General features: G+C 52.2%; 1 protein-coding gene across 13 annotated transcripts in view; it reads right to left on the bottom strand.

Annotated features, from left to right (window-relative positions):
- The window catches only part of KCNT1 (potassium sodium-activated channel subfamily T member 1), a 115,581-nt gene that overhangs the window by 62,740 nt on the left and 28,924 nt on the right, over positions 1 to 23,917 (bottom strand). For 7 of the 13 annotated variants that reach the window (XR_008972135.1, XM_057409099.1, XM_057409101.1 and 4 more), the window contains exon 3: positions 569 to 648. Coding sequence is in view for 12 of the 13 variants with exons in the window: in XM_057409099.1 (XP_057265082.1) it covers positions 569 to 648 (80 nt within the window). In the remaining variant the exon portion in view is untranslated. Of the gene's footprint in view, positions 1 to 568; positions 649 to 7,420; positions 7,585 to 17,672; positions 18,295 to 22,512; positions 22,716 to 23,917 lie in introns of those variants that run through there. The other 6 variants (XM_057409106.1, XM_057409105.1, XM_057409097.1 and 3 more) reach the window with 5 other exon arrangements.

The following is a 23,917-nucleotide window of genomic DNA, read 5'->3' as shown; positions in this document are numbered from 1 at the left end:
CCCGTTGCGCTGCGCTCCAGCTCTCTACGAAGGCGGCGGGATGCAGGGCGGAAAGGAGAATGTGAATTTATAAACTGAGGAGCAGACTCCCTCCAGACAGCTAATGACAGCTCGGAGGAAGGCAATAACAACACCATTAGTCAAGCGGAGGCTAATCTGCAGCGAGTGGGTAACTCACAGCCTGCCTCGGCTGCCCCATAGCCACTGACCTCCCTGCGGGTGCCAGGACGTCATTGGCATCACGATGGGGATGCGTGCTCCCTGACCCCCTCCCAGGCAGCTCTCAACACCCATCCTGCTCCTGGCAAGTTGTCCCAGCTGGATTCCACGCTGTGGTTGGCTCCAGTGCACAAAGGTGGCAATCAGCATCCCTGGGCAACCGCATCCCCCCAAACCAAGTTGGCCAACACCCAACAGAGAGGCCAACAGGCGCTCAGGACACCCGGGTTAACAGCCACCAGCAGATGGCAATGGCTTCTCATCCCGCAGGGACAGAGCCTGGCTCTCCCAGCTGGGGCAGGGTTTGGTTTCTCCCGGCAGAGGCTCACTGCACACACGGAGCACTCACTGGATCGCTGGTTTTTGATGAAGAAGAGCTTCAGCCGCTCCTTGAAGGTGTTTTCATTCACATAGAACTCGACCTGCACCCTGTGGGGAAAGCACCAGAGCAGGATGTCAGTGGGGTGGGCAGGTTGGACCCGGCGCCCCCCAGGAGCCCCATCTCCCCATCCCAGCTGAGTGACCCCTACCCCCAGAGAAGCCCACAGCAGATCCCAGGCTCCACAGTACCAAATCACTGCCACCACCAGCCATGAACACCAAGACGTGGTGCATCAATGACTACTAGGGATGCAGATGTGATTCATGGGGCCAGGTCTTCTTTGGGTTGAGGGCTTGGCTTTCATTCACATGCAACCAGCTGACATCAGACTTGCAGACTTCTCCCTTCCCACGTGCTTTACGGCATTCAAAGCCTCTCAGAAAAGTGGAGCAGTCTCCCCAGCAATGTTCAACCTGCTCCAAGCCCCTGTGGCTGCACCAGACCAGGAACCAGTGAGGGCGATGTCCCTGGTACACCCATGCCCTGGCTCTGCCCAGGTGGGAGCAGCGTTCAGCACTGAAGCTGTTAAACAACAAATCTGATCTAAAAGGAGAAAAAAAACCCCCACTCTTTGTTGCTAAGAAACCACATTTGGCCATTCCAGAAAAACCCAGGAGCTGACAACCAACTCCAAACGTCACTTGGCATTGGGAGCTGCTGGTGACTTGTGGCACAGGGACAAGGCACCACGGTGAGAACCAGACACTGGGGCACTGGACAGAAACCAGCAGAGAGGAGCCACAGGCGAAGCTGGACATGGCTCATCCACCACTGTGACCTTCTTCATCCTCAGCTGCTCCAGTCTCCATCACTGACACCCATCCGCTTCCCTCGTGCTGGTCCCCACATGCCGGGTGGATGCTCACGGATGGGGAAGGCCTCACCAAGTCTGTGGGTTCCTCCCAACGGATCACAGCAGGGTCTGGGATCAAGCATACCCAGATTAATGGTGTGCAGGCCAACCTGGTCCTGCTCAGCTCACCTGCCACCTCCTCTCCTATTACTTTACAAACGCCCTAGGCAAACTCACTTGTTCATCCTAGTCAGGGTTATAAATTACACTCCTGTCTGCTAAGTGCAGGCAGAAAGGGAATGTTTCCTCATGTCTCAGCTTCAGACTCTGAGCAAGACAAAGTCTGCTCATTACTGTTACAGCTGATAATGGAGTTAAGTGCAATATAAATTAGCCACTATTTCCCCTATTTCACTGTATTCAACAACTCTCTTAAGTAAGTGCTACTATTATTACTATGTTTTCAACTGCTTGGAAGAGGTCATCAAGATCTCATTAATCAGGCCTATTACCAAGCCAAGGCACAGACCAGTGTGAGCAAATTCACAGTGACAGTCATTAAACCTAGCACCCCCTTTCATTTCTCCTGTGCAAGCCCCCTGCACACACGGTGCTGGCTCCAGCCAAGCGTGCTGCCTGGCACACGCCACCGGATGGGGATGTGTTGGGAAGCAGCTGCTACTCGCTCTGACAGCAGAGGGATAAGCAGGTATTTACTGTGTATGCATGAGGAGCTGCAGACTGGGAAGGGGTTTTAGGACACCCTCATCGCTCCAGGGACCCAGGTCCTGGTACCCACCGGTGCCCGCTGGCATGTCACAGCCAAGCTGACAGCTCGTGGGGACACCGACTGGGGTGTGAAAAGCACGGCACATGCTTGAGAGCTCCTCAGAGCTTCTTGTGGAGTCCCTTATCTGGTGGTAAAGTCAGACTTGATCTGAAGAGCCTGGACTTCAGCATCTGCCTAATGCTGCTGGGGCAGCACAGCCTGGAGCAGGTACAGCCTAAGGGGGGGGTGATGCAGACCCATCTCTGGCTCTGGAGCTGCTGCGGGCAGAGCCCAGGGGCTCTACCTTGTCTCCATCAACAGTGCTGGAGAGGAAAGAAAGCAGGAGCCTTACCAGGGAAGCAAACACTGCATGTCCTCCACAGACCTGTGCCCTGCCTGGGACCCTTGGCAGGATGTCACCCACCGAGCAGCTCCGTACCACAGGTGACAATAACCAATGGGGCACTCACCAACCTCTCTTAAGACATTTGGCATCTGTGCTGGTCACGATGCCAAGGGGAAGGATGCCCAGGTAAAGCTGGCAGCCCTCAGCAAACCCCCAGCAGGACATTGCACAGCATCCAGTGAAGAAAATGCTTCACACAAATGCACCTGTGGCAGCAGCAGCAGCTGTGGGGCTTCCCCAAGAACACGCCTCACCCCAAACATCCCTGGCAGCCCCACAAACGGGAGCTGAGCCTGCATCTCCCCTGGAGCCCTGATGCTCGCGAGGACCAGACAGCACAAGGGGTCTTTGCATGGAACCCAGCGCCCGCTCACCAGCCAGTCTTGCTGGCACAAGAAGGGAGCAGGGAGGAGGTGAGCAACCACAGGCCCTGCCACAGGAACCACAGGCACTGAGGAGTGAAGCAGGAGGATTTATGAGCGCTGGCTCAGCCAGCACGATGCCTGAGGAGCAAGCAGCCATAATTGCAGAGCGTCATAAGCACAGCTTTAACACACAGTAAAACTAGTAATTTCCAAAGCCGGGTTTGGTAAATGATTTATCTGAGCCAGGGCATAAATCAGCTGCCCCAGCTTCTCCCAGCACTGCACACACAAGCTCATTGCTCCTTCTCCTTATTAAAAATGTCCAGAAATGCTGAGAACTGGCCGTCAGCTCCGTCATGAGCTCTGGGCACCCCATTCATCAGAGTCCCTGAGGATTAAATGCATTGAGGAGAGGGAGACTTGAGGGAGCATGCTTCCTCTCCCAGACATTCGCCTCCGTATCAAAGGAACAAACAGCGATATAAATCTCTGTCGCCAGACAGATGGTTTGCTGATCTGGAGCGCCGCAGCCCACCTCGAGACTATGAATATAAACACTGATGGATAAAAGAACTGAATGATTAGAAGAGATCTAACTTTTTATGACAAAGCAGCCCACGTATTCATCCATCTTAATGGCTGCAGGAAGAAGAAACATTTGGAAGGCAACTGAAGCAGGTCATGGGGAGGGGGAAGGGGGTGTTTATCAGTGCAAAGAGATGAAGGAACAAGGGAAAGTAGGAAGAACATGTTCCTGTGCAGACAACCTGCCATTGCTGCTAAGTGGGCTGAGCCCCTGGACCTGAATGGGTGTCCACAGCCATGGCCCCACCACTGCCCTGCTGTGGGTGACCATCCCAGAGGGCTTCTGTGTACAGGAGGAGGGAGCGCAGAGCAAAGGCACAGCATGGTTGGCTTAACCTGGTGCACCCGCTCTGCAGGCACCAGGTTAAGCCAACACCCCAGAGCTGAATGAGTGATGGCTTTTACCAGGCAGCAGCAACCACCCAAAAGTATCAAAGCTGCTCTATTTCCAGCTGAGGGAAGGAGATGATATCATCTAAAACATACCCTTTAATTTCGTTGTCAAGAAACTAACTTCAAAAGAAAATCAAAACCAAGCTAAACTCCGACTGTGTTATCACCCTAAAGCACACACCCCGACAGGCTCTGCCTTCAGAGCAGCTCAGACAAGCTGGTCCATTCAAGTTGTCCCCTCCCTGCTGCCAGGGCTGAGCATCCCTCCTGAGAGCAGAGCATCCCTTCTGAGAGCAGAGCATCCTTTCTGAGAGCAGAGCATCCCTTCTGAGAGCAGAGCATCCCTCCCAGTGGCTGAGCATCCCTCCTGACACCCGGGCAGTGTGGAGTCAGCCCAGCCCAGGCAGCACCAAGGGGCACAGGCAGCAGCAGGCTCTGCAGGAAGGCAGCAGTTATCACCCCACTCCCCCTGCTTCACGTTGGCTGACCCCCCCCCCCCCAGGCCATGCAGATAATCATCACAGTACAAGTCTAGTTACAAGCCCTCTGCTTGGAAGTGTAATTACCGCTATTATGCGCTTCATAACGCCCGAGCAATTTCATCTTTCCTCTGTTATTTATTGTACTTTTTAAATCTAGGATTAGGGGCAATTTGTTGTAAGATGATGAGATCCAAAAAAAGGACAGAATAGTTTGCTCAGAAAAGTGCAGGATGCAGGACCAGGATGAGCACAAGACAAGAAAAATCTTGGCAGCTCTCTGCAGCTCCAGTCCTTGTTCTCACACTCTGGCTGGGTGGGAAATGCTGTTCTTGTCCCAGGAAATTTCTCAAGAAACTTCACCATGTAGTGAGATGTAAAAAAAAACTGCTGAGATATTTTTTTGGGGGGGAAAAACACCAAAAAAACCACCCCAAGAAACCAAAAATAACCCCAGAAATCTCTGCAATCTGGTGGGTGCCATCACCCACCCCTGCCAAGGCAGCGCAGCCTCAAGTGAGATCCCGCTTCATCCCACCGCTCCAGCTCAGCCCAGAGGACAGCTCTGCATGCTCCATGCAAAACCACACGGATCACATACATAAGGAATGTGGCTGTGCCCAAGTCTGGGATTAAAGAGGTGGCCTGGGGGGTTCATCAGGGATGGGCTGTGGGTACCAGACGCAGCTTGAGGCTCAGACACCTGCTGGTGACAAGCACACAAGCTACCCATGCAGATCTCCAGCAGCTGCCAACCCTCCTGACCTCCTTCAGAGATGCTCTTTGCTTTTTTCCACCTTTTCTTAATGGCAGTTTTCTACCTTTTCTAATGGCAACAAGCAAGAGGGATGACACCGAGCGAGCTTTGTGTACTGAACACCACCTCCGGAATCTATGCGATTACCATCCTCAACCTACGCAGAGGATGGGGGGCAGCTACAGCTCTTCCCACCGGAGCTCCCAGCTCACCGGTGCGATGAGCTGCTCCCGGTGCCTGTTTGGAGATGGGAAGTGGGAACAGCTGTACGGCTGTGAGCGTACAGCAAGCCCAGGTGCCTGCCAAAGTGAAAACAGGGAACAGGCTGCCCCCACGCTCAATAAGCGGTAATTGAACAATTACTCAAAGGAGGAGGGTTGTGGGTTTCAGCAAGGCTCTACCGGCTCGGCGCTGGTGAGCGTGCAAGAAAGGGCTTCAGAACTGCACAGGGCTGCACAGCTCCAGCGGGACATGTCCTGCGCATCCCCACTGTCCCTGCATCCCCCCGGTGCACCGTGCGGGACCAGCCACAACAGGGGCTCTGATAATCCCCATACATCGTGGAAGCATCGAGCCACAGGGTGCTCAGCAGGTTCCACATCGGCCTCTCACGGGCACCACTGCAGCCCTGCAGGATCCAACCTCCTGGTCAGGCTGCCCTGGTGACCCATCCAGACTGATGGAACACTCAAGCCACAGCCCACACAGAGGCAGGGATGAGTTTGCTGGGCTGCTCGGGCTCTGGGCAGAGCACATGCTGAGGCACAAACGTTTAGCAACTTGAGACCCACACCGATGGATACCCTGCACTGGGAACCAGGCTGCTGTGGCACGTGTTGCCCCAGGGCCCGCTCAGAAACTTGTTTCTTTTACTGTGGGAATACATGGAGGGAAAAAAGCCTTTCCTGCTTTATTATGGAGTGATTCTTGCCCGAAGAAAGGAGCGATAACCACTCTGCAGCAAATTAAACACAGTGGGATGCAGGTAATGTCATCCTGGCTCCAGCACTAACACTGCAGTTTGATGTTTTGGGGATGAAAAGCAAGCTCCAAGCAGCCACTTCTGGAAAACCTCTGCCCAAGACCACGCTTGGCTTCACACAAGGGCTCTGCTGAGCTGGGACCCAGACACAGACTGCAGGAAAGGCTTCATGAATCTGTACTGATAGAAAAGAAATCTGCCGCTGGACTTCTTTTTCCTATCTTATTAGGGAGGATATTGCACTGGAAATGGGATTTTTATCAATTCCTTATTCCCTGGAGGCAGCAATAATACCTCTCCAACCGCATGCAGCGGGTACAGAGCTCATTTTCAGGCACCAAACAAAGCACTGGAGGTACCACGGGCTGAACATCTCTCCATGCAAATGCCCTCAATAGCTAAGAGCAAGTGGTGGAGATGCACAGCAGGGCCAGCAGCACAGCAATGGCCCAGCGGCCCCCTGCGCTCCCAAAAACACAGGTTTGGCTCTGGGATGAAGCAGGACACGTGGCTCCATCCCAGGCTGGGAGCCCTGGCTCAGGGCTTCAGTAAAGAAGATTCCAACCCAGGAAGAGAAGCAGCAATGGTTTAAACACACTGCTTTGTTTGGTTTAGCTGTTTTGCAACATTGGAGATTGAAACTCACGAGTCTGCTCCTATGATTGCTTCTACTGATGAATGTCGATTGTTTAATTAGGGTCTGTGCACGGAGCTCATCGTTAATGGGTAATCACCAATTTGCTGCCAAGGATATCACTTCTTCCCCAAGAAACCTGCGTGTCTGAGCGCACAGCCCTCCCCAGGGTGGGAACCATTGCTCTTTCAGAAGGGTTTGCTGGTGCCATGCACAGCTCCTTGGTGCCAAGACCAGTGAAGGAGGAATCTCATGCTCATCAGCTCCCTGAAAAGCAGAACAATCTATGACCAATTTAAAGTGAAGGCCGACCACCAGTCTTGGCAGCAGATACTGCCCACAGTAGAATCACAGAATTGTCTGGGTTGGAAGGGACCTCAAAGGTCATCTAGTCCAACCCTGATGGGGACACCTTCAACTGCACCAGGCTGCTCCGAACCACGTCCAGCCTGGCCTGGAATGTCTCATCTACCAACACCTGGCTCACCGGACACCATGCACGCATGCACCACACGAACACCCCAGGCTGGAAGAGGTTTTCACTCTCTGGAGAACACAGGTGGCTTTTCCCTGATGGAAGAGTGCCGGCGGTGCCACAGCAGCCCTCATCCCCTCCCCACAACCCCGGTGCAGGGCAACGCGTGCGGTGCACTTACTGTGAGAAGGAGGAATCCACGCTGAAGTCCTCGGCGTGAGGCCTACGGAGCGAGAGCATCACAGGAGGTGAGGGAACGTACAGCTGCCAGGCAGGAACACAGGGAATGCCAGCGCCGAAGGGACAAGCGACCGCCCGAGTGCTCGGCCAGGGGTCGATCCGTGCCTGGGATGTGTCCCCACTGAGGTCCCAGTGATGCTTTGCCTCTTTACGGCCTCAGCTCCGTGGATAAAAACACTTTTTATGCCTTTTTTCCTCTCTGTGTTTCTTTTAATGGGCCTCACACTCTGCATCGCTGCTCTGTCTCAAATCAGTGTCACACTTTGTACAGAGAAATCAGATCTGGAAAGATGCTGGCTGGGGTGTTTTTAGGAACCTAACATTGTGTGTCTCCTACGCACACCTTCACAGAGCTGGTTCTACAGACACAGGTGAGCACCAGAGAAGGGATAACGAAATAAGAGAATAGAAAGGAATGATGAGGGTAACACGGGGGGTCACAGCAGGGGGAGGAAGAAGAACAGAGAGATGTACAAGAGCAGTGGGAGGGGAAGGGGCTGTGCTCGTGTACTGTACATCCCACAGGCACACAGACACACAGCAGCACAGTGCTATGGAACAAAGCAATTGCAGCTGCGAAGGAAAAACATCTGTTTGCACAAATGATGTTCTCTTCAAGACAATCCATCCCCATCGATGACCATGGTCCCCATCACTGCTGGTGTCAGCTGGGACTGCCCGAGTCCTGAGCCCATCCCTGCCTCCCAGCGCCCAGCAGCGCCGTGCTCTCTCCTGTCCTTATTTAACTTGAGTCAGGGTAAATGAGACATACAATCAAAGCACAGGGGTCAGCTGCAGCACAGGAAGGCTTTCTCTTTTATTTTCCTTTGTGCTTTACGAGTCCACAGCACTCCAGCATAGCTCAAGCTAAATAAAGGCAATAAATTCACATTTCAATTAAACCACGAGTCCAAAGGAAAGCTAATTCATCCCTCAGCTGCCAGGCACACACACCAGCCTCCCCGTGACATGATTTACTTTGCAACTACTCTTCTTTTATTATCTGAGAAAGCTGCAGGGAGGAGCTCATCGCCCCGGAGCTGAAACGCCTGCAGAGAGCACAGGCTGTGCCTGTGGAGCCGCCATCCCAGGGGACACCATCAGCAGGTTCCCCCTAGCATCAGACCCAGGAGACCTGTGGGAGATGATGCTCAATTTGGGAGAGATGCTGGGGCCTTGAGGGAGGGAGCTGGTGAGGGACGAGGAGGTGCTTCTGTCCAGACAAGAGGCTCCAATGCAGCCCAAGAGGCTTCTCTGCCACCAAGGAGCCAAAGTGCTCCTTCAAGCAGCCCAGCACCCCTGGTGCTGCTCACCCAGCCTTGCCCACAAATAATCCACTTGCAAAAAGAAAGCCATTGACCTCCCATCTTCACAGAATCATGGTATCAGCTAGTTCAACCCTATGCCATGGGTAGGGACACCTTTCACTAGAGCAGGTTGCTCCAAGCCCCATCCAACCTGGCCTTAATGTATGGGAAAAAAGCTCAAACTAGGTTTATTAATAAAACCTAGCTTTTCTGAAGGAGGTTGAGTCCTCCAATCACTTCCCCCCCTGCCCTGCTGGTTGTTACCTTGCTTGTGCACCCATCACGGAGCAGTAAGGCAGGTCATACCCCCGTGGTCTCTGTGCCAACATCCCGCTGACAGGAAGCCCCGGGTGGGTCCATCACCCTCAGAGCAGCCCTGGCATTTATTGATGACAAAGAACCCAGGCTTCCCCCAGCTGCAAACCAGAGGCAAGCGCAGCCCAGGGAAGGAGCTCGCCAGCCCAGCCTCCCTCCTGCCAAATTGGATTATCCCACATTAGCAGCAGGGGCCGCGCAAGCCCCTCCACTCGTGTTTCATTCCGCACAGGAGCTTTTAGTGCCTTGCAGAGGTGTTTATGGGAAAGAAACAGCAAATTATTTGATTCTCTGCTAATACACTGCCAGCTGGCAGCCAGGAGCACTGCACAAACAAGGGCTTATTTTGGCTGCAGCTCCCCAAGGTGGAAGAACGCTCCTGAAAACCAACCAGCAACGGCACATTTAATCACACACTCACAAAAAGGCACCATGAGTAAAAGGGACTTCAAAGTGGTGGGCAGACCATAAACCTCACCAACAGCGGCTTTGGCCACTCTGTGCTATGGTTGAAGTACATGTGATAAAAAGGTGCTCTTGGCTTCCGAATGAATGAACTGATCGGAGGGGGAAGAAGCAACCCTGAGATGCTGCACTGAAGCCTCTCCTTCTCCCCACCAGGCACCCAAATTCTCATAAACACTCTGATTGCTGAGAAAATGAGACAGAAGAAAGCTAAAAATCACCCCAAATCTCACCTAAAAACAGCTGCTTTCCTGGCAACAAAAACTTTGTAGAAGTGCAAGCCTGAGCAGCACTGCCAACCCCAGCTCCAGAGGGGCTGCACAAGCATCCTCCCTTCAGTGCTCCTCATCAGCTCCACCCCAGCCTTTGTGCACTTGTCTGCAGTGTCACTTACCTGGCAGTTACTCCAGCTTTCCTGCTAGAGAGGATTAGCACAACGGCACGAACCCTTTTGTGCACAGTCTCCCTTGGAAGGAAAGAGCAGATTTACAATACACAGAATTAAAGCTATTTAACCGAGCCACAGAGGTTACGCTGGCTTTTAATATCTTTGAGATAATCTACTTAAAATTCACTTTCTTATTTCATCCAGATCTGCTTCCCTGAGCATCCCTGTGCAGATGAACCTCAACTCATCTCATTCCTCCCATGGGAGATAAAGACACCACAGGCACTGAGCCCGACCTTAGCTCCTGTCCAGAGTCCATGGTCTGGGAGAGAAGTGCTGCACCTGGACCTCTAACCATTAAACCAAGACACTGAGCTCCTGACTGGCACCCCAGATGTACCAGGGTGCTGTGGGATCTGAGTGGCATTTATCCCATCTGCCTCAGGTAGATAATTTGAGGTTAAATACCGTCCCTGTGGTTCACAGACTGGTTTGGGTTGGAAGGGTCCTTAAAGCTCATCCAGCTCCAACCCCTGACACGGGCAGGGACCCCTTCCACTGGAGCAGCTTGCTCCAAGCTCCTGTGTCCAACCTGGCCTTGAACACTGCCAGGAATGGGGCAGCCACAGCTTCTCTGGGCCTTTCAAGTGCTCCAAGATGCTCAGATGGAGAAGGGAGCAGCAAAGCACAGCAGCAGCTCAAGCTGAGCTCACAGAGATCTGCTCCCTCCCAGTGAACTCCCTGCCAGCTCCGCGCCCTCACTGCTCTCTCCTGCCTTTTCTGGGAGGTATTTTGGCAAATGAAAGGTATTAAAAATTCACATCTGGTCCTGCAGTTCCCATTCAATTTACAGCCATCATTTCCAAGACAAGAAAAGAAATAACCCTTCACTAAAAGCCCCTGGGAGTTACAGAGGCACAAGTAATGACCTGCCCAACACCACACTTGGCTTCAGGCTGCTTAAGGACCACTTGCAAGTCTCAGAGGCATTTTGAGACCCGGGGCTAATGGGCACTAGTTCTGATGGCTCTCTCCTGCATCCCAGAGGATAGAGCCCTCAAATTCAGTACCCTTTAGCCTCCAGTCTCGAAACACCTCCAAGAGAGGGGCAAGGCAGGGGGTTAAAAAGAACTGAGCAATGTAATTGCTTGGGAAGGGTACCCAAAGCAGCATTCATCCTCTAAGACAGGAGACGCACCACGGTTCCTACCATATTGACAGTGAGAAACTCATCCCCCCAAAATAGCCTGATGTGAGAAGGACAGATGGGAGGAGATGAAAAAAGAAAGCAAAGAGGGGGAGAGGAGGAACGAGCAAGAGGAAGGGGAAAGGGAGACGAAGATGCACGCGTCCTGCTTGCATACACGAGGCTGCCCATCTCCCTGCACGGAGCAGGGATGACCCCAGGGATGGGGCTCCAGCTCCAAGCGGCCCCAGTCTGGAGGAAGCCCATAAAAGCCCCCGACTGCTCCAGCACACACTGAAGCTGAAGAGGAGCCACACGAACAAACCCTCCCACCAGTGGCACCGGAGATGCCGCGCAGGCAGGCAGCGTGCAGGCAGGCGAGCGCGGCTGCCTCCTCCCCAGCAGGCAGCACATCAAGGTGATGTGAATCACAGAGGCGGTTTTCCTTGGCATTCCTCTGCAAAATCTACATCACAACGGATATAAAGTTTAGAAACAAACAAGGCACGGTGCCAAACCCCAGCACTTCCCGCTGCAGCACACGCACAGCCCAGTGCCCGGCAGCTCCCGACGCTGCCTGCCATTGCCTTCCAGCAAGTTTGGGCTCTCCCAGAGGAGTAGGTGCTGCCAAGGCTGGGCACAGGGCTCCTGGGCAGGAAGGCCCTGCAGATGCTGAGGCTGCTCTAAGGCATCTCCCTGCCTTTCCTAATGAGCTCAATGAGTCCCTGCGGTCCTGAGCCTTGCAGAGGAAGCATGAGCTTGGAGATAGGGCTGCAAGACCCCCCTGTGCCACAGCCCCACATCACCCAGTGCCTGGTGGCAGCATCCTGCTCTTAGAGCAACAGAAAAGCCTTCACCAGGGGAGGAGGAAGGGGCTAATCCCCATGGCCTGATGGGACCTGATGGAAATGAGCGATCTAAAATAGAGCAAAAGCCCAAATCTGTGTTTTGAGTGCAGGAATCCTTAGCTTAGGTGCTTCGTCTGCATATCAGCACCTATATAGGGCACTGAGACTTTCAGCAGTGCTGGCATCTCACCAGCAGCCGTGGGAGGAGCCTTCAGGCTTCCAAAACTCAGCCTGTTCCCCTCAGGAGGCTGCTACGGTGCTGCCAGCTTGGGGATGCAAACACGCTCTGCCAAAGGGTGCCTGGGGACAGGGATTTGAGGGATGGGGACCACACATACAGGACCAGCCACTGAAATGCATCCAAAACCTGCAGGAGGGAGCTCAGAGCTGAGCCCGGGCTGGGACATGGTGATGTGGGTCTTGTCCCCGTGCAGAGGAGTGGGCACAAAACGGGGAGGATGAGCAGAGCTCAGGGGTCCAGCACAGATCCCGGACAAGCACAGAGAGACAGCCAGGCTCAAGCCCCCATGCTGCAGCCTGGGATGGAATCGTTGGCTGTGTTTATGAAGGGCTCTGTTTAGTGCAAAGGACTCCTGCTGTCAGCTTGCTGTGCTGGCAGCCGGCAGCTGGGATCATTTCCTGTTCATCAGGATCAAGCAGGGCGCTTGCATATTGCCCTTATAATGGATGCAGCAGTGGAGCACCCTGCCTGGTTTTTGCAGTGGTCCTACACTGGAAACACGGCCAGCCTCACACAGCAGCACTCACTGCTACTTGGGAAAGAAATACCCATGTTAAAAGGTGTGTGAGCACTAACACCTCCCTCTCTTCGAGCTGTACAACGGTGACTGGAAGAACAACCTAAGGAAATTACACCCAAGACTGCAAGAACAGGCGATGCTCAATGAGCACCTTTCAATGGGGATGCTGGGCATGGCCCTGCAGCAGGCTGGGTGGCCGGATCCCAGCTCTAAGGGCAGCCCACAGTTCAGTTACTGCTGGTGAAAGGCGCAGAGATGCCATGCTCCAGCCTGGGCAACCACCACAGAGCATCAACACCCTGTCAGCAAACCTGATGTGGATTCAACGCTCTCCATACAGAGATTCCCATCACCAGAAACACATCCCTGTGAGGGGCTCGCAGCCCAGCCTGACGGAAAGTGGATCAAGGCCAAAGCACTCTGTAAGTGAAACCCTCTGCACCATGTGGGCTCTCTGTCAAGTCTTCTCCATGAAGGCTTAGGCAGGGACCCTGCCTGCAGTGATGCTCGTTCCTGCCTGCACCAGGGGCACACGGCAGCCCTGCCTTAACTCTGACACAGACGGTCCCAGCACAGAGAGGTGCAGAGACCCTCCCATAACCAAACCAATACCCCCAGGTGTCAGCACCTCTGCTGTAAACCCTCCGCAGGCAGCCAAGAGCAGCAGCAGAATGGAGGCTGGACCGTGCGTGTTGGCAGGCGCAGGGGAAGTCCCTGCCACAGCGTTCCTCCTCCACGAAAGCCGAAGTGACAAAGCAGCTTATGCTGCTCACTGCAAACAGAGGCATCTCCTAGAGCTCTTTGCTGGACAAAACCTCTGCTAAAGAAATGATAAGAAGAAAAAAGAAGTTAGCTCCTGATTGTCCCCCCCCCAGGGGAGGATTCAGCAGCACAGCTTAGCAGTGGTTCAGCAGCAAGGGGAGCTGCACCCAGGCACTTGTCGCTGTGGAGAGACCATCACTGGGAAAGCTGGCTGCAAGGCCAGACTGGTTATAATGGTTTCAATGGCCACACTGGACCTTTCTGCTGCTTGTGTGCGGGTGTCGGGTGATGAGAGCATATTTAGCAGGACCTTGGCTGCCTTCCGGGGGAACAATCATCACCAGAAACTGCATTTTCAGACACATTCGGGTGATTCCTCACTCCCTCGAGTGTTTTACTTCCAAGAAACATTGCATTAGGCTCGCCCCAGCAGAGTGCTGCTATTTGTCACCGAGAGGCTCCAGGCACCTTGTTTGGCTATAACACGGCTGAAGCAAAGTCCCATTTATTCCTGCCAAAAATACCTCAACCTAAGAGACGAGGCAAGGCTGCGGGAGGTGGGAATGTGCAGCCTGAAGGAGAGAAAGGAAGGGATTAATTGCTGCCCTTGGCTACCTGACGGGTGAGGTGTAGTCAGCCTCCTCTCGGATGCATGCAGGAAAAGGACAAGAGGGAACAGTAAAAAGAAAACAGGTACAAGATGAAGGGAACCATCATTCATCCTGAGAGTGATCAAGCCCTGAAGCAGAGAAGCTGCGACATCTCCAGCCTGGGAGATGCTCAAACCTCAGAAGGGCTGGTCCTGAGCCAGCGGAGCCAGCTTTAAAGTTAGTCCAGCTTTGGGGTCAGATCAGAGCCCTCCCGAGGTCCTCTCCAACCCCAGCTCTTCTGCAATGCTCATTTCCTGCCCCAAACCTCACAGTTCAGGTTTCGGCCGTCGGAACTCAGCAAACGCGACTCAAAGAGACAAAGGTGAAACATGAGGCAGAGGGGGGACACACAGCACTGCCAGCCCCTCGCCCTCCCAGGGTCTAGGGCAGTGCTTCAACATACATTACAGCATACACTGTTTGTAATCCCTTCAGAGTATCAGTGTGCCCCGGCACAGGCAGTGGACACGGTTTCCTCCACTTCCAGCAGAGCTGCATCAACAGGACACGATTATCTTGTAAAAATGTTTGTGTTTTTAAACCCGCATCTCCTGCATTACAGAGAGATCATCACCCCCCATGAAACGGGATCCAAACACATATTTACATGTGCTCGTGCCTGCCAGCAGCTTCCTCCCAAACCCAGGGCCGCCCGATGGAGAGCCCGGCGCAGCACTTGGCTGCTCTGTGAGTCTGGTCCCTATCGAATTCCAGCGCCCCAGCACAAGCCCTACAGGACCAACCTGCTTCAGGAAGAGCCCATTCGGGAAGGACTCAACCTTTCATGGCTTGCACCAGCCCCATGATTGCTGTGTGCCAGGGCAGTTGTGGTACCCAGGCAGGAGGTCTGATGGTAGAGCCTGCCCTCCCCGGGATGCTGCCCTGGTTGCATCCCCTTCTCAGAGCAGCCCCTGATGTACAGAAGTAGCTCCGAGCACCTTCAATGGGAGCCAGTTCTACGTGAGCAGACAGGGCTGGTCCCACCCTGCCCACAGCTCTCTACCCACAGGAAAATGCCCCCAGGGGCAGCCCTGAACTCCCCTTTTTTGCCTCCAAAAGTGGAATAATACATGGCTGTGAAGTGGTTTCTCTTCAGAGAACTCAAATCCTTTCCTTCTGTTTTGACTGAGAACCCCTAAAAACTTTGAGATGCTGCAATGACTAAGAGGCAGAGTAGGGGAGATAAATAAAGTAAGTGAGAATAAACTTCACTGGCTTCAGTCATCGAGAGAATTCATTTGCATCCCTGAGAACATCCTGTATCTCAGCATCTTCTTCCACCATCACCTGGCAATTTCACTCCCAACTCCCAGTGACAATTGTTGCTGCTAACTTGATAACGTCACTTCTGTCTGGCTTTGGAGGAGACGAAGCATCTCAAGCACTATTCATCATTTCCTAAGCAATCTTCCTGCCTTTGTTGCTTGCATATGCAGTGAAAGAGAAGTGCACAGATCTTAGTCTTAATTGCCAAGTCAATTGTTGGGAAGCGGCACACGGAGCACGAGGAAAGCCTGGCAGTCGGGAATTCAGGCACTGCCAGTGCCTCTGCCCACTGCCAGAGCAGTGTAAAAGTGCTTCATCAACCCCTCTACCTCTCAGACTGCAGCACAACGCTTGAGATCCCAATGAAACCCAGGGAATTGGGTTATTTTATGAAGCCCGGAGGCATCCTGGAGTGCTCTGCACACTTGGCATGCTGACAAGAGTCCACTAAACCACTGCAGCTATGTGACTCCTGGAATTGCTGTCCCCTGCCCTCCCCAGTCCAATGATGCCTTGCAGCATCCCTCCTTTGTGCCATGCTCTCCACCAAGGGGTAAGGAGGGTCAGCCCTGGGATGAAGGTTTGGCTCCCTGGGCAGGAACCCACTCAGCCCCTCTTACAAGTTTAATCACAGCTGGTTAGCGGTGGTTGGGATGAGTTTGGAAGTTTCCCAGCTGCAAGTATGAGTCCTTTTCTAGCCCCGGTGCATCTGTATTTGAACACTGGCACTGTTATGAGGGGAACATCAACAGCACCTGAAAGGGCACAGAGGGGAAGCAAAGGCTGTGCCAACAGTAGTATTTAGGACATGCCTTCAGAGATAGAGGTACCCCCAGGACAAGTCCATCTTTGATGTCTTTTTGAAGCAATGCAAGCAAGACACAAACCCAGCGCACAAGCAGCCTCATCAACACCGGGAGAAGACTCAGATCCCTTGTCAAAACGTGCTAAGACCACACAAGCTTCAGGGATTTAGCTCCAACGCACCCACACGATGCCCATTTGCAGCTTTCCACACGTGTTAAGCCTTTGCCTCACGAAGTCAGAAGACAATGACACACAGGATCCAAGCATCTGCTCACCAGAGAACCGGCATCAGTGCCATCTGGAGAGCTGACACCCCGCACACCAGAGCAAGACATCGTGCACTCCTGTTCTGCAAGTACACCAGGACTCTGCCTCCCAGACCGGGAGGCTAAAGCATGTACCTGGCACAGGGGTGGTCACCACACCAATGCTCCTGCCACGCTCCTGTGACACACAGCTCCCTCCTTGGCTTCCCCAGTGGGGACCACACCACTAATCCTAGTTGCCATCTTCCCCCCATCCCACCGGTGAGATGACGCCAAGAGAGTGAAGCTGGGGCGCTAATTCCTTCCAATCTGACGCCAAATGAGTAGAATTCACCGTGAACAGAAGCCTTCCTACAGTGCTCATTTGCACTGGAAACCAGAGCTAGAAACAGCTCCAAATTACATCCTAGAAGATATACAGTACACAATCACAGGGGAGGCAGTTTTTGCCAAGAAGGAAGACAGCACAGGAGGGTGGAAAGGCAGAATAGATGGGGGGAGAGAGAAAACAGAAAATGGAATGAAGAGAACAAGAACTGAATTACTGACATATATACATCCTCATCACAACTAGGGGATTTGTCATCTTCTGAAGCACTGCAATCCAAGTGCAATGTACAGTATTTTCATCCTCCTGAGAACCAGCTCGTTGCTTCCCGTACACATCAGCTGTGTGCCTGCAGGAAGAGGCTGCACCATTCTGTGTGGCAGCGTCTATTTTTTGTGCAGTTACAAATAAATAATCCCTCAGATGGGGGACCAGGCATCTCCTCTGCCATGCAAACATGGTGCTTCTGTACAGTGCATGCTGTGGCGTTAGCAGTGTAAATAAGGCTTCAGTCATCCTGCACAGATAAGGTGCAATGCAAGTTAACAGTGTGGTGTGGCAGCCCCACAGTCTCAGGGCTGCCATTCAGACATGCTTTGGGCATATAAAAAGCCAAGAAGCACTTATAAACAATTTAAAGGAACTGGCTTTCTCCTGCTCCAGCCACCTATTTCATAATGCAACTTTGGAGCTGCTGTGGCTCTTTAACACTGCTACCAGGAGGATCTGATCCACCACCCCTCCAGCCCATGGTGGCACTAATCCTTTCCCTCTCATTTAAAAGATAAAAGGTGCTGCCTCCCCCCCCCACAAAGCCCCACGCACCACTGCAGTCCTGCAATACCTTTGTCCGACATCACTCCCCATGGATCCCATCCTTCGAGCCGGCAACAAGGGGCTCACCCCATGGACATCTTCTGTCGTCGCTGGTGGGACAGTTTTTACATGGGAATTGCTCTCAGAGGGGGAATTCTTCAGCTTGGCTCTTGCCATCCTGCGAGCTCTGGCTGCCTCTGTGACTTCCTCCTCTTTCCCCCCTGAACTCTCTCATACATAGCAATCCTCACCGCAACCAGTTCAGAGCTGTCGGCACGTACCATCTCCTTTCTTCTCTCTCCCCAGTCACGGCTGCTCAGTGGAACAATCCTGCCCTGTGCATTTATTTTGGTGGTGAGGGGAGTCGAGGCAAACTCTCTGGCCTTGCTGCTGCAGCGGATTTGGTGCAAAAGGACCGAGAAGGCATCCACAATGCAGAGAGCCCTGAAATGGCTGTTCATTAAATAACGTAATTGCCTTGGCTGCCTCCTTTAAGAAGAGGATTGCATTGCTCTTATCACCACGAGCAGGGCAGGGGCTGAGGGATTATTTTTTCCCCATCCCTGGTTTTAAGTAGCAACGTGAGGGGGAGGAAGCTATTTTATCTTATTCCTCTGTGTGAAGAGCGGTGCGTGGACTGCATGCCAGGGAACAGACTCAGCACGCTTGGCTCGCAGACACAAAGCAGCAGAGCAAGGTCCCCTCCTAAACGCGCCCGCTGCGAACTGAGCAAAGAACAACTTGCTGCTGCTTCCCTCTGAGCGGCCCCAGGGGCTCAATCACTGCTCCCCTGGCCAGGCTAAACAGTGCCCAGAGAGGGGCACGCACCATGTCCCAGAACAACCTGGTGTTCCCTTCTTCAGGTGAGAACAAAGCCTGCCGCTCCTTGAGTGCGCTTGGCACTGAGTCCTTAAGATGTCAGGCAGAAAAGAGGATCCACAGTGGCCAGGGGAGTCCTGCACAAGGGATAGACCTGTGAGGGTCCCAGCGTGCAGGTGGGACTGCAAAGGGGTGGTCGTGCATCCTGCCCTCTTTTGGGGATGCCACTAGTCTATACCTGCTCCTGCTTATGCTCGATGGCAGCATTCAACAACGAGCATCTTCAAGGGGATCACGAGCGTGCACAGCATCCCATGACATGCCAATACCACCCCATGACATGCCAATACCACCCCATGACATGCCAATACCACCCCATGACAGTAAGGGTACTAAGATCAGTACCTAACCATGACTTGCCCCTTGGCACGAAGGCAATCAATCCCTGGCTGCTCCTGGAAGAGAAACCAAGTCCCTGTTTCCTGTTAACAAAATCCTTCTTTCCCTACTCGGAGCATTATTCCTCAATGGGATTTCAGCGTAAGATATACTTTATTTCAGCATTTTGAAATATAAAATGGATAAAAACCCACAGCCCATTTACTAATGTGCCAGCTTTCAGCATACATTTAATTTCTCCTTTTGCCTTAAAATGATTCATTAGCTCAATGCCTTCATTTACTAAGAGAGTCATTCCTTTCTGCTTCATGGCTTGTTTCAGCTTCATCTTCAACCTATTGCTCTACATCTGTTCACTTCAGGGTGTTGCTCTCAAGCCCCAAATGTGATTACTGCTGTTATTAACCCTCTGGCTGGGACTTTGCCCAGCTCAGGGTCTGACAAATCCTCCTGCAAAACAGGAGCCACTGAGACTGGGGCAATCAGGTCTCTCTTTTAGGGATCTATATGCAAATTCTACCCTGCATTGTATTCCTCGTTCCAGAAGAATTCCTATTTCAGGATTGACATTAGCTAGGAAAAGATCAGATACAAAAATGATACTCTCAGCATTAAGGCCATCAAGCAGCAGCACTTTTAGGGAAATACCCGGGGAATCTTAACACAAAATGAATACTCCTCTGTCACACTTTCGCTGCATAGAAGGTGACAAAAGCCATATCAAAGAACCCCTTGAGAAACACGGTTCCCACCTGTGGGAACCTTCTGTTCAGCATTTAAACACAAACCAAGACAGGAAAACCAGGAGAGGGGAGCAATCCAATGCAGGGTCACCCAAAGACCCACAGCCCCAGCAGCATCTCTCCTCCCAAGCCACCTCCCAGGCAGTGACCAAGAGCTGCTGTGCCGCTCAAAGCAGGTGAAGGAGAAGGAGTAAAGCAGGAGCTTGGAGCAAAGGCAGCTTGGAGCTGCCTGGGTCACTGAGCCATCAGCAGTGCGGGAGGAGCCCCCTGGTCCTCTTGTCTGGGAGGTGGGAAGCCAGGGCACTGATGACAAAAGGTAAAGATCACACTGAATGGATGAAGATGCCTTCCTGTAACTCAGAAAGCAAAGGGCTGTTCCATAAGAAGAGATCTATGACTAATGCAGGTCCCCATGTGCTGGTGATGCCCGTTTGTGGCTGCCCTATGCTTACCCTAAATTCCAACAACACACCAGGCACGATGCATCACTCAGTACATCCAGAACGTTCATTGCTGGGAAACAGAATGTTCCTAGAAAGAGCCGTGGCTGCAAAGGTAACCTGAAGCAGAGCTCAGTGAGCCTGCTCTGCAGGGACACACTTCCCATGCCACCCCATGGTACAGGAGGGTCAGCTCCACAGCAAACACCTTGTTCGTACAGCGTGTTCTCCAAGGGAATCCAGAGTGAAAAAGACCCAAACACAATCAGTGTCACACCAAAGACCAAAGAAGGACTTCTCTGGTCCAGAAGCATTCACCCAGCTCACTGAATGCCAACCGGAAGCTGGGAAATCACTGCTTAATTTTAGTTGGAGAGCCCATTACAAAGTGCTGATGTCTCGTTTCAGCGTCTGCATTATGCAGAGACCACTGCTGTGCTGGGGGCTGGAGGAGACTGGGAATTGCTGAGCTGCAATTGCAGTGGTAATCATTTCCCTGAAAATAAGAGTTAGGAACAGGCGGATTTTTCATTAGTCTTAATTGAACCCACTGCAACTGCATTGTTCAATAGTCTGCTTTTATCCAGGTACCTTTCAGACCAACACTCCTTTTAAGCACCTATTCAACTTACTATTAATAAAGCACGACCTAGACCAGTATAACTAGTTGATGAAACAAGAAGGGGTTGGGATTTTCCACATTATTCTGGCAAACCAATCTGTTCTGTTGAGATACAACCCGAAAGTGTTAGCGTGCAAAGCCTTCTGCAAGAACAGACAGTTAAATAGACGTCAAAATCTTCAAAAGTCACCCTGAAAGGCATCAACTACATAGATAAAGATAATTCCATCACCACAAAAGGTAACTCAAATAGGAGAGCACGTTTTGCTAGCAAACATCTGCACTCAACCACATCAGCATCTCACAAGACAATTCACCAGCCACAGCAGAGCTGTTGCTCTACAGGAGGGGCTGCAGTCATACAAATACAGTGATAATTTAAGGGACTCAGAGCTCCAAAGTCATTAAGGCTCATTATTCCCTCTCTAATGAACCCCCAGGTTCTATGGACCCATTGAGCAGCTCTGGGAAAATGGCCTTTCCATCCAGACTGACACCAAGCTCCAGGGATCAGCACCCTCCACTGCTCCTCATCAGGCTGGTTTGTGCTTGCACTGCCTTTACAGGGCAATCCTGACCTCCCTTCATTTAACAACCACAAGGACGAGCGAGGTCCCACGCAATTTTATTACCACCACAGTCACTTCCTATATGTCAAGACCCCAACAGCTGTAATAGCACGACATTAATGGCTTAATGAACCCTCGAGCACTGCTAATACCATAACAAATGCGACAAACCTCTTCGGCCCAGCCATTTGCTGAAGCGTTTTTCACTAAGTTTGCCCTTTGCTGGCTGGGGAATGCCCTACATTGTCACCATGCATTCTGCTAAGGAGCTTTTCAGAAGCTGCCAAGGCTTTTGAGGTTGCCAAGGCTCACGCACAGCCCTGCAAAAACAACTCCACGCTCCTCCGCACGGCTTCTGCAACCAGGCTAGCACCAAGCTGCGTAAAGCAGAGCTGTTCAAGCACCATTACAAGCACCCTCTTCAACAGAGCTGGCTGGGAACAGCAGTGTTTTGGGGGAAATGTAATCATTTCATTCAATTTCTGTTTAATAATTGTTCTCTTTTCCAATGCGACACTAACATCGCAGAAGGCAGAGCTCCTGCTTCCTCAATAGAATATTTTTTCCCTCTGACATTTGTTTCAGTTAAAATAACAGATTTGCAAGAAGAAAAAAAAAATGCAAAAAGAAAATAACGTTGATGATCCACCCTCCGTTTCCATGTAGGACTTGGCCCTTCCATCCCTGTGGGGTGCCAGTGCTGCTCCTCCACATAGGGATGTGGGAGCACAGACCCCTCGCCCGCTCCCTGTGCACAAGAGCAGCCCAAATTACTCTTTTCCTAACAAGACAGGTCCTTCTGCCCATGTTTTTGACTACTGATCAGCAGGTGGAGTTGCAGTTAATGAAAGGGTTGAATCCAAAGAGGTTCAGCTCCTTCTACAGTCAAAAATCCCATAGCAATACATTGATTATTTCGGATTGCAGAGGTTATTAGAATATACAGGAGATGCTTGGGAATCCTCTCTGGGCAGCAAGGATGTGTGTACTTATTAATAAAAGTGCCTAGAAAATACTGTTTGTATTGATCCAGAGTCAATTTAAAAACCTGATCTCCGTTTTCCTTCCATTAGCCTGGAGGGGAAGGTCTTCTCTGGCCCATGGCCACCAGCACGGCAGCAGGACCTCAGCACTCAGCTGCTGCGGAGACCCAACAGCTCCTTCTCAGAGCTGAGTTGTGCCATGAAAAGCAGGGTTTAAAAGACACGGATGATCAGACCCTTCCTGAGGAGGCTGTGGGAAACGGAGGGAGGGATGGATGGATGGTGACTCCTACCTGCTGTCCACGGAGACGGGCATCCAAGTGACCTGGGGCTTCCCAGAGGCTGCTCCCCATAAGAGAGACGTGGAGCCCTCCGAGCAGCCGGCGCGGTGCTGCCTGCACACTGCTCCACACCACATGAGGGCCAGGCAAGTCCACAGCAGCACTTTGCAATGCCAAGTGCTTGCAAATGTGGCCGGCATCTAAGCTCTTGTAGTGCTCTGGATCTGATGGATCCTGGCTCCTGCCGTCCCCTCCCCTGCAGCGCCTGCGAGCAGGGGCCCTCAGCAACAGCTGCCAAAGACAACGGGAGGATTTCCCAGGGCTTCAGTTTTCTTCCAGGTGAACCCATGTCTTGGCAGCTCCACAAACAGAACCCACGAGGGGCTGTAAGCAGCAGGGCAGCAACACAAGGAAGCATCTCAGTGATTCTCCCACCTGCAGTCACAGCGCAGAGAGGCATTATTCTTCACCATGTGCATTACCATCAAGCCTCTGTTTCCCTGGGCTCAGCACCAGAACATAGCCCTTTTTCCCCTGGAAGCCTGCAGTCTGAAGAGGGCCAAGAAGCAACAGGGGATGTAGAGCAGGACAGAGAAGGAGGGGGGGAAAAGCCCAACTCGCAGTGATTTTGCCAGAGCTCTTAAGAAGATACGGCCTCTTTCAGTCCCCCAGCTAAGGAACTACAATTATTGCAGTGGAAATGATAATTATTTTACTGGAATTTCTCTATTTCTACATGGAACACACCAAGACCCAGAGGACATTTAGGAACAGGGATAACCTTCCTAAGCAACGGGGTTTTGAGCAGCTGGAGAGGCAAATGCAAAGGCAGCAACACACATTGAGCTCTGGGAAGCAGCAGCTCCCTGCAGTGCCTGCTCACCACAATCTAGGGCACCAGTAAGTCAATACTGCGCTGTCTTGCATTTACTTTCAGTGCTTTCTCTTCTCTCTGCACGCTGCCTTGGCAGGGTTAATGCCTTTGCACCACAGGCCCTGACGAGTTCCCCGAGAAGCCATCAGATGGATCTACACCACTGTGAGTTCGCCTTTGTATCGAGGACTCTCTCCTGACGTTTGTCTTTAAAAAGCAACACTATTCATACGAAAAGTTGATTAATTCCACTCGTTATAATTATTCGCACAAATAAAATCCAGCTATTCCCCCCCCCCCCCCCGGTGAGCACAGGGAATAATGGTCATTACCCTTTGCAGTAAAGCGTTTCAGTTCCAGGGGTGCGAAGCTCTGTACCAAGCGCTAAGTGTTGTTATTAAACTGTCATTAAAAGCACTTCAGGCGAAGTTCACACACGGCAGGGATTTCTGTCGTCACAGCAGCTGGCTGGAGTGGGAACTGGGCTCAGAGGTTACTGCCAAAACCCCAACCCTACCAAAGCCCTTCTCTCTATCTGGGAGT

Source organism: Pezoporus wallicus, unplaced genomic scaffold (genome assembly GCF_028554395.1).
Source record: "Pezoporus wallicus isolate ANWC-B61680 ecotype Strahan unplaced genomic scaffold, APGP_CSIRO_Pwel_v1 contig_8341, whole genome shotgun sequence".
Lineage (NCBI taxonomy): Eukaryota > Metazoa > Chordata > Aves > Psittaciformes > Psittacidae > Pezoporus > Pezoporus wallicus.
The sequence above is the reverse complement of the archived record's forward strand: the minus strand, read 5'-3'. Positions and strand labels throughout refer to the sequence as shown.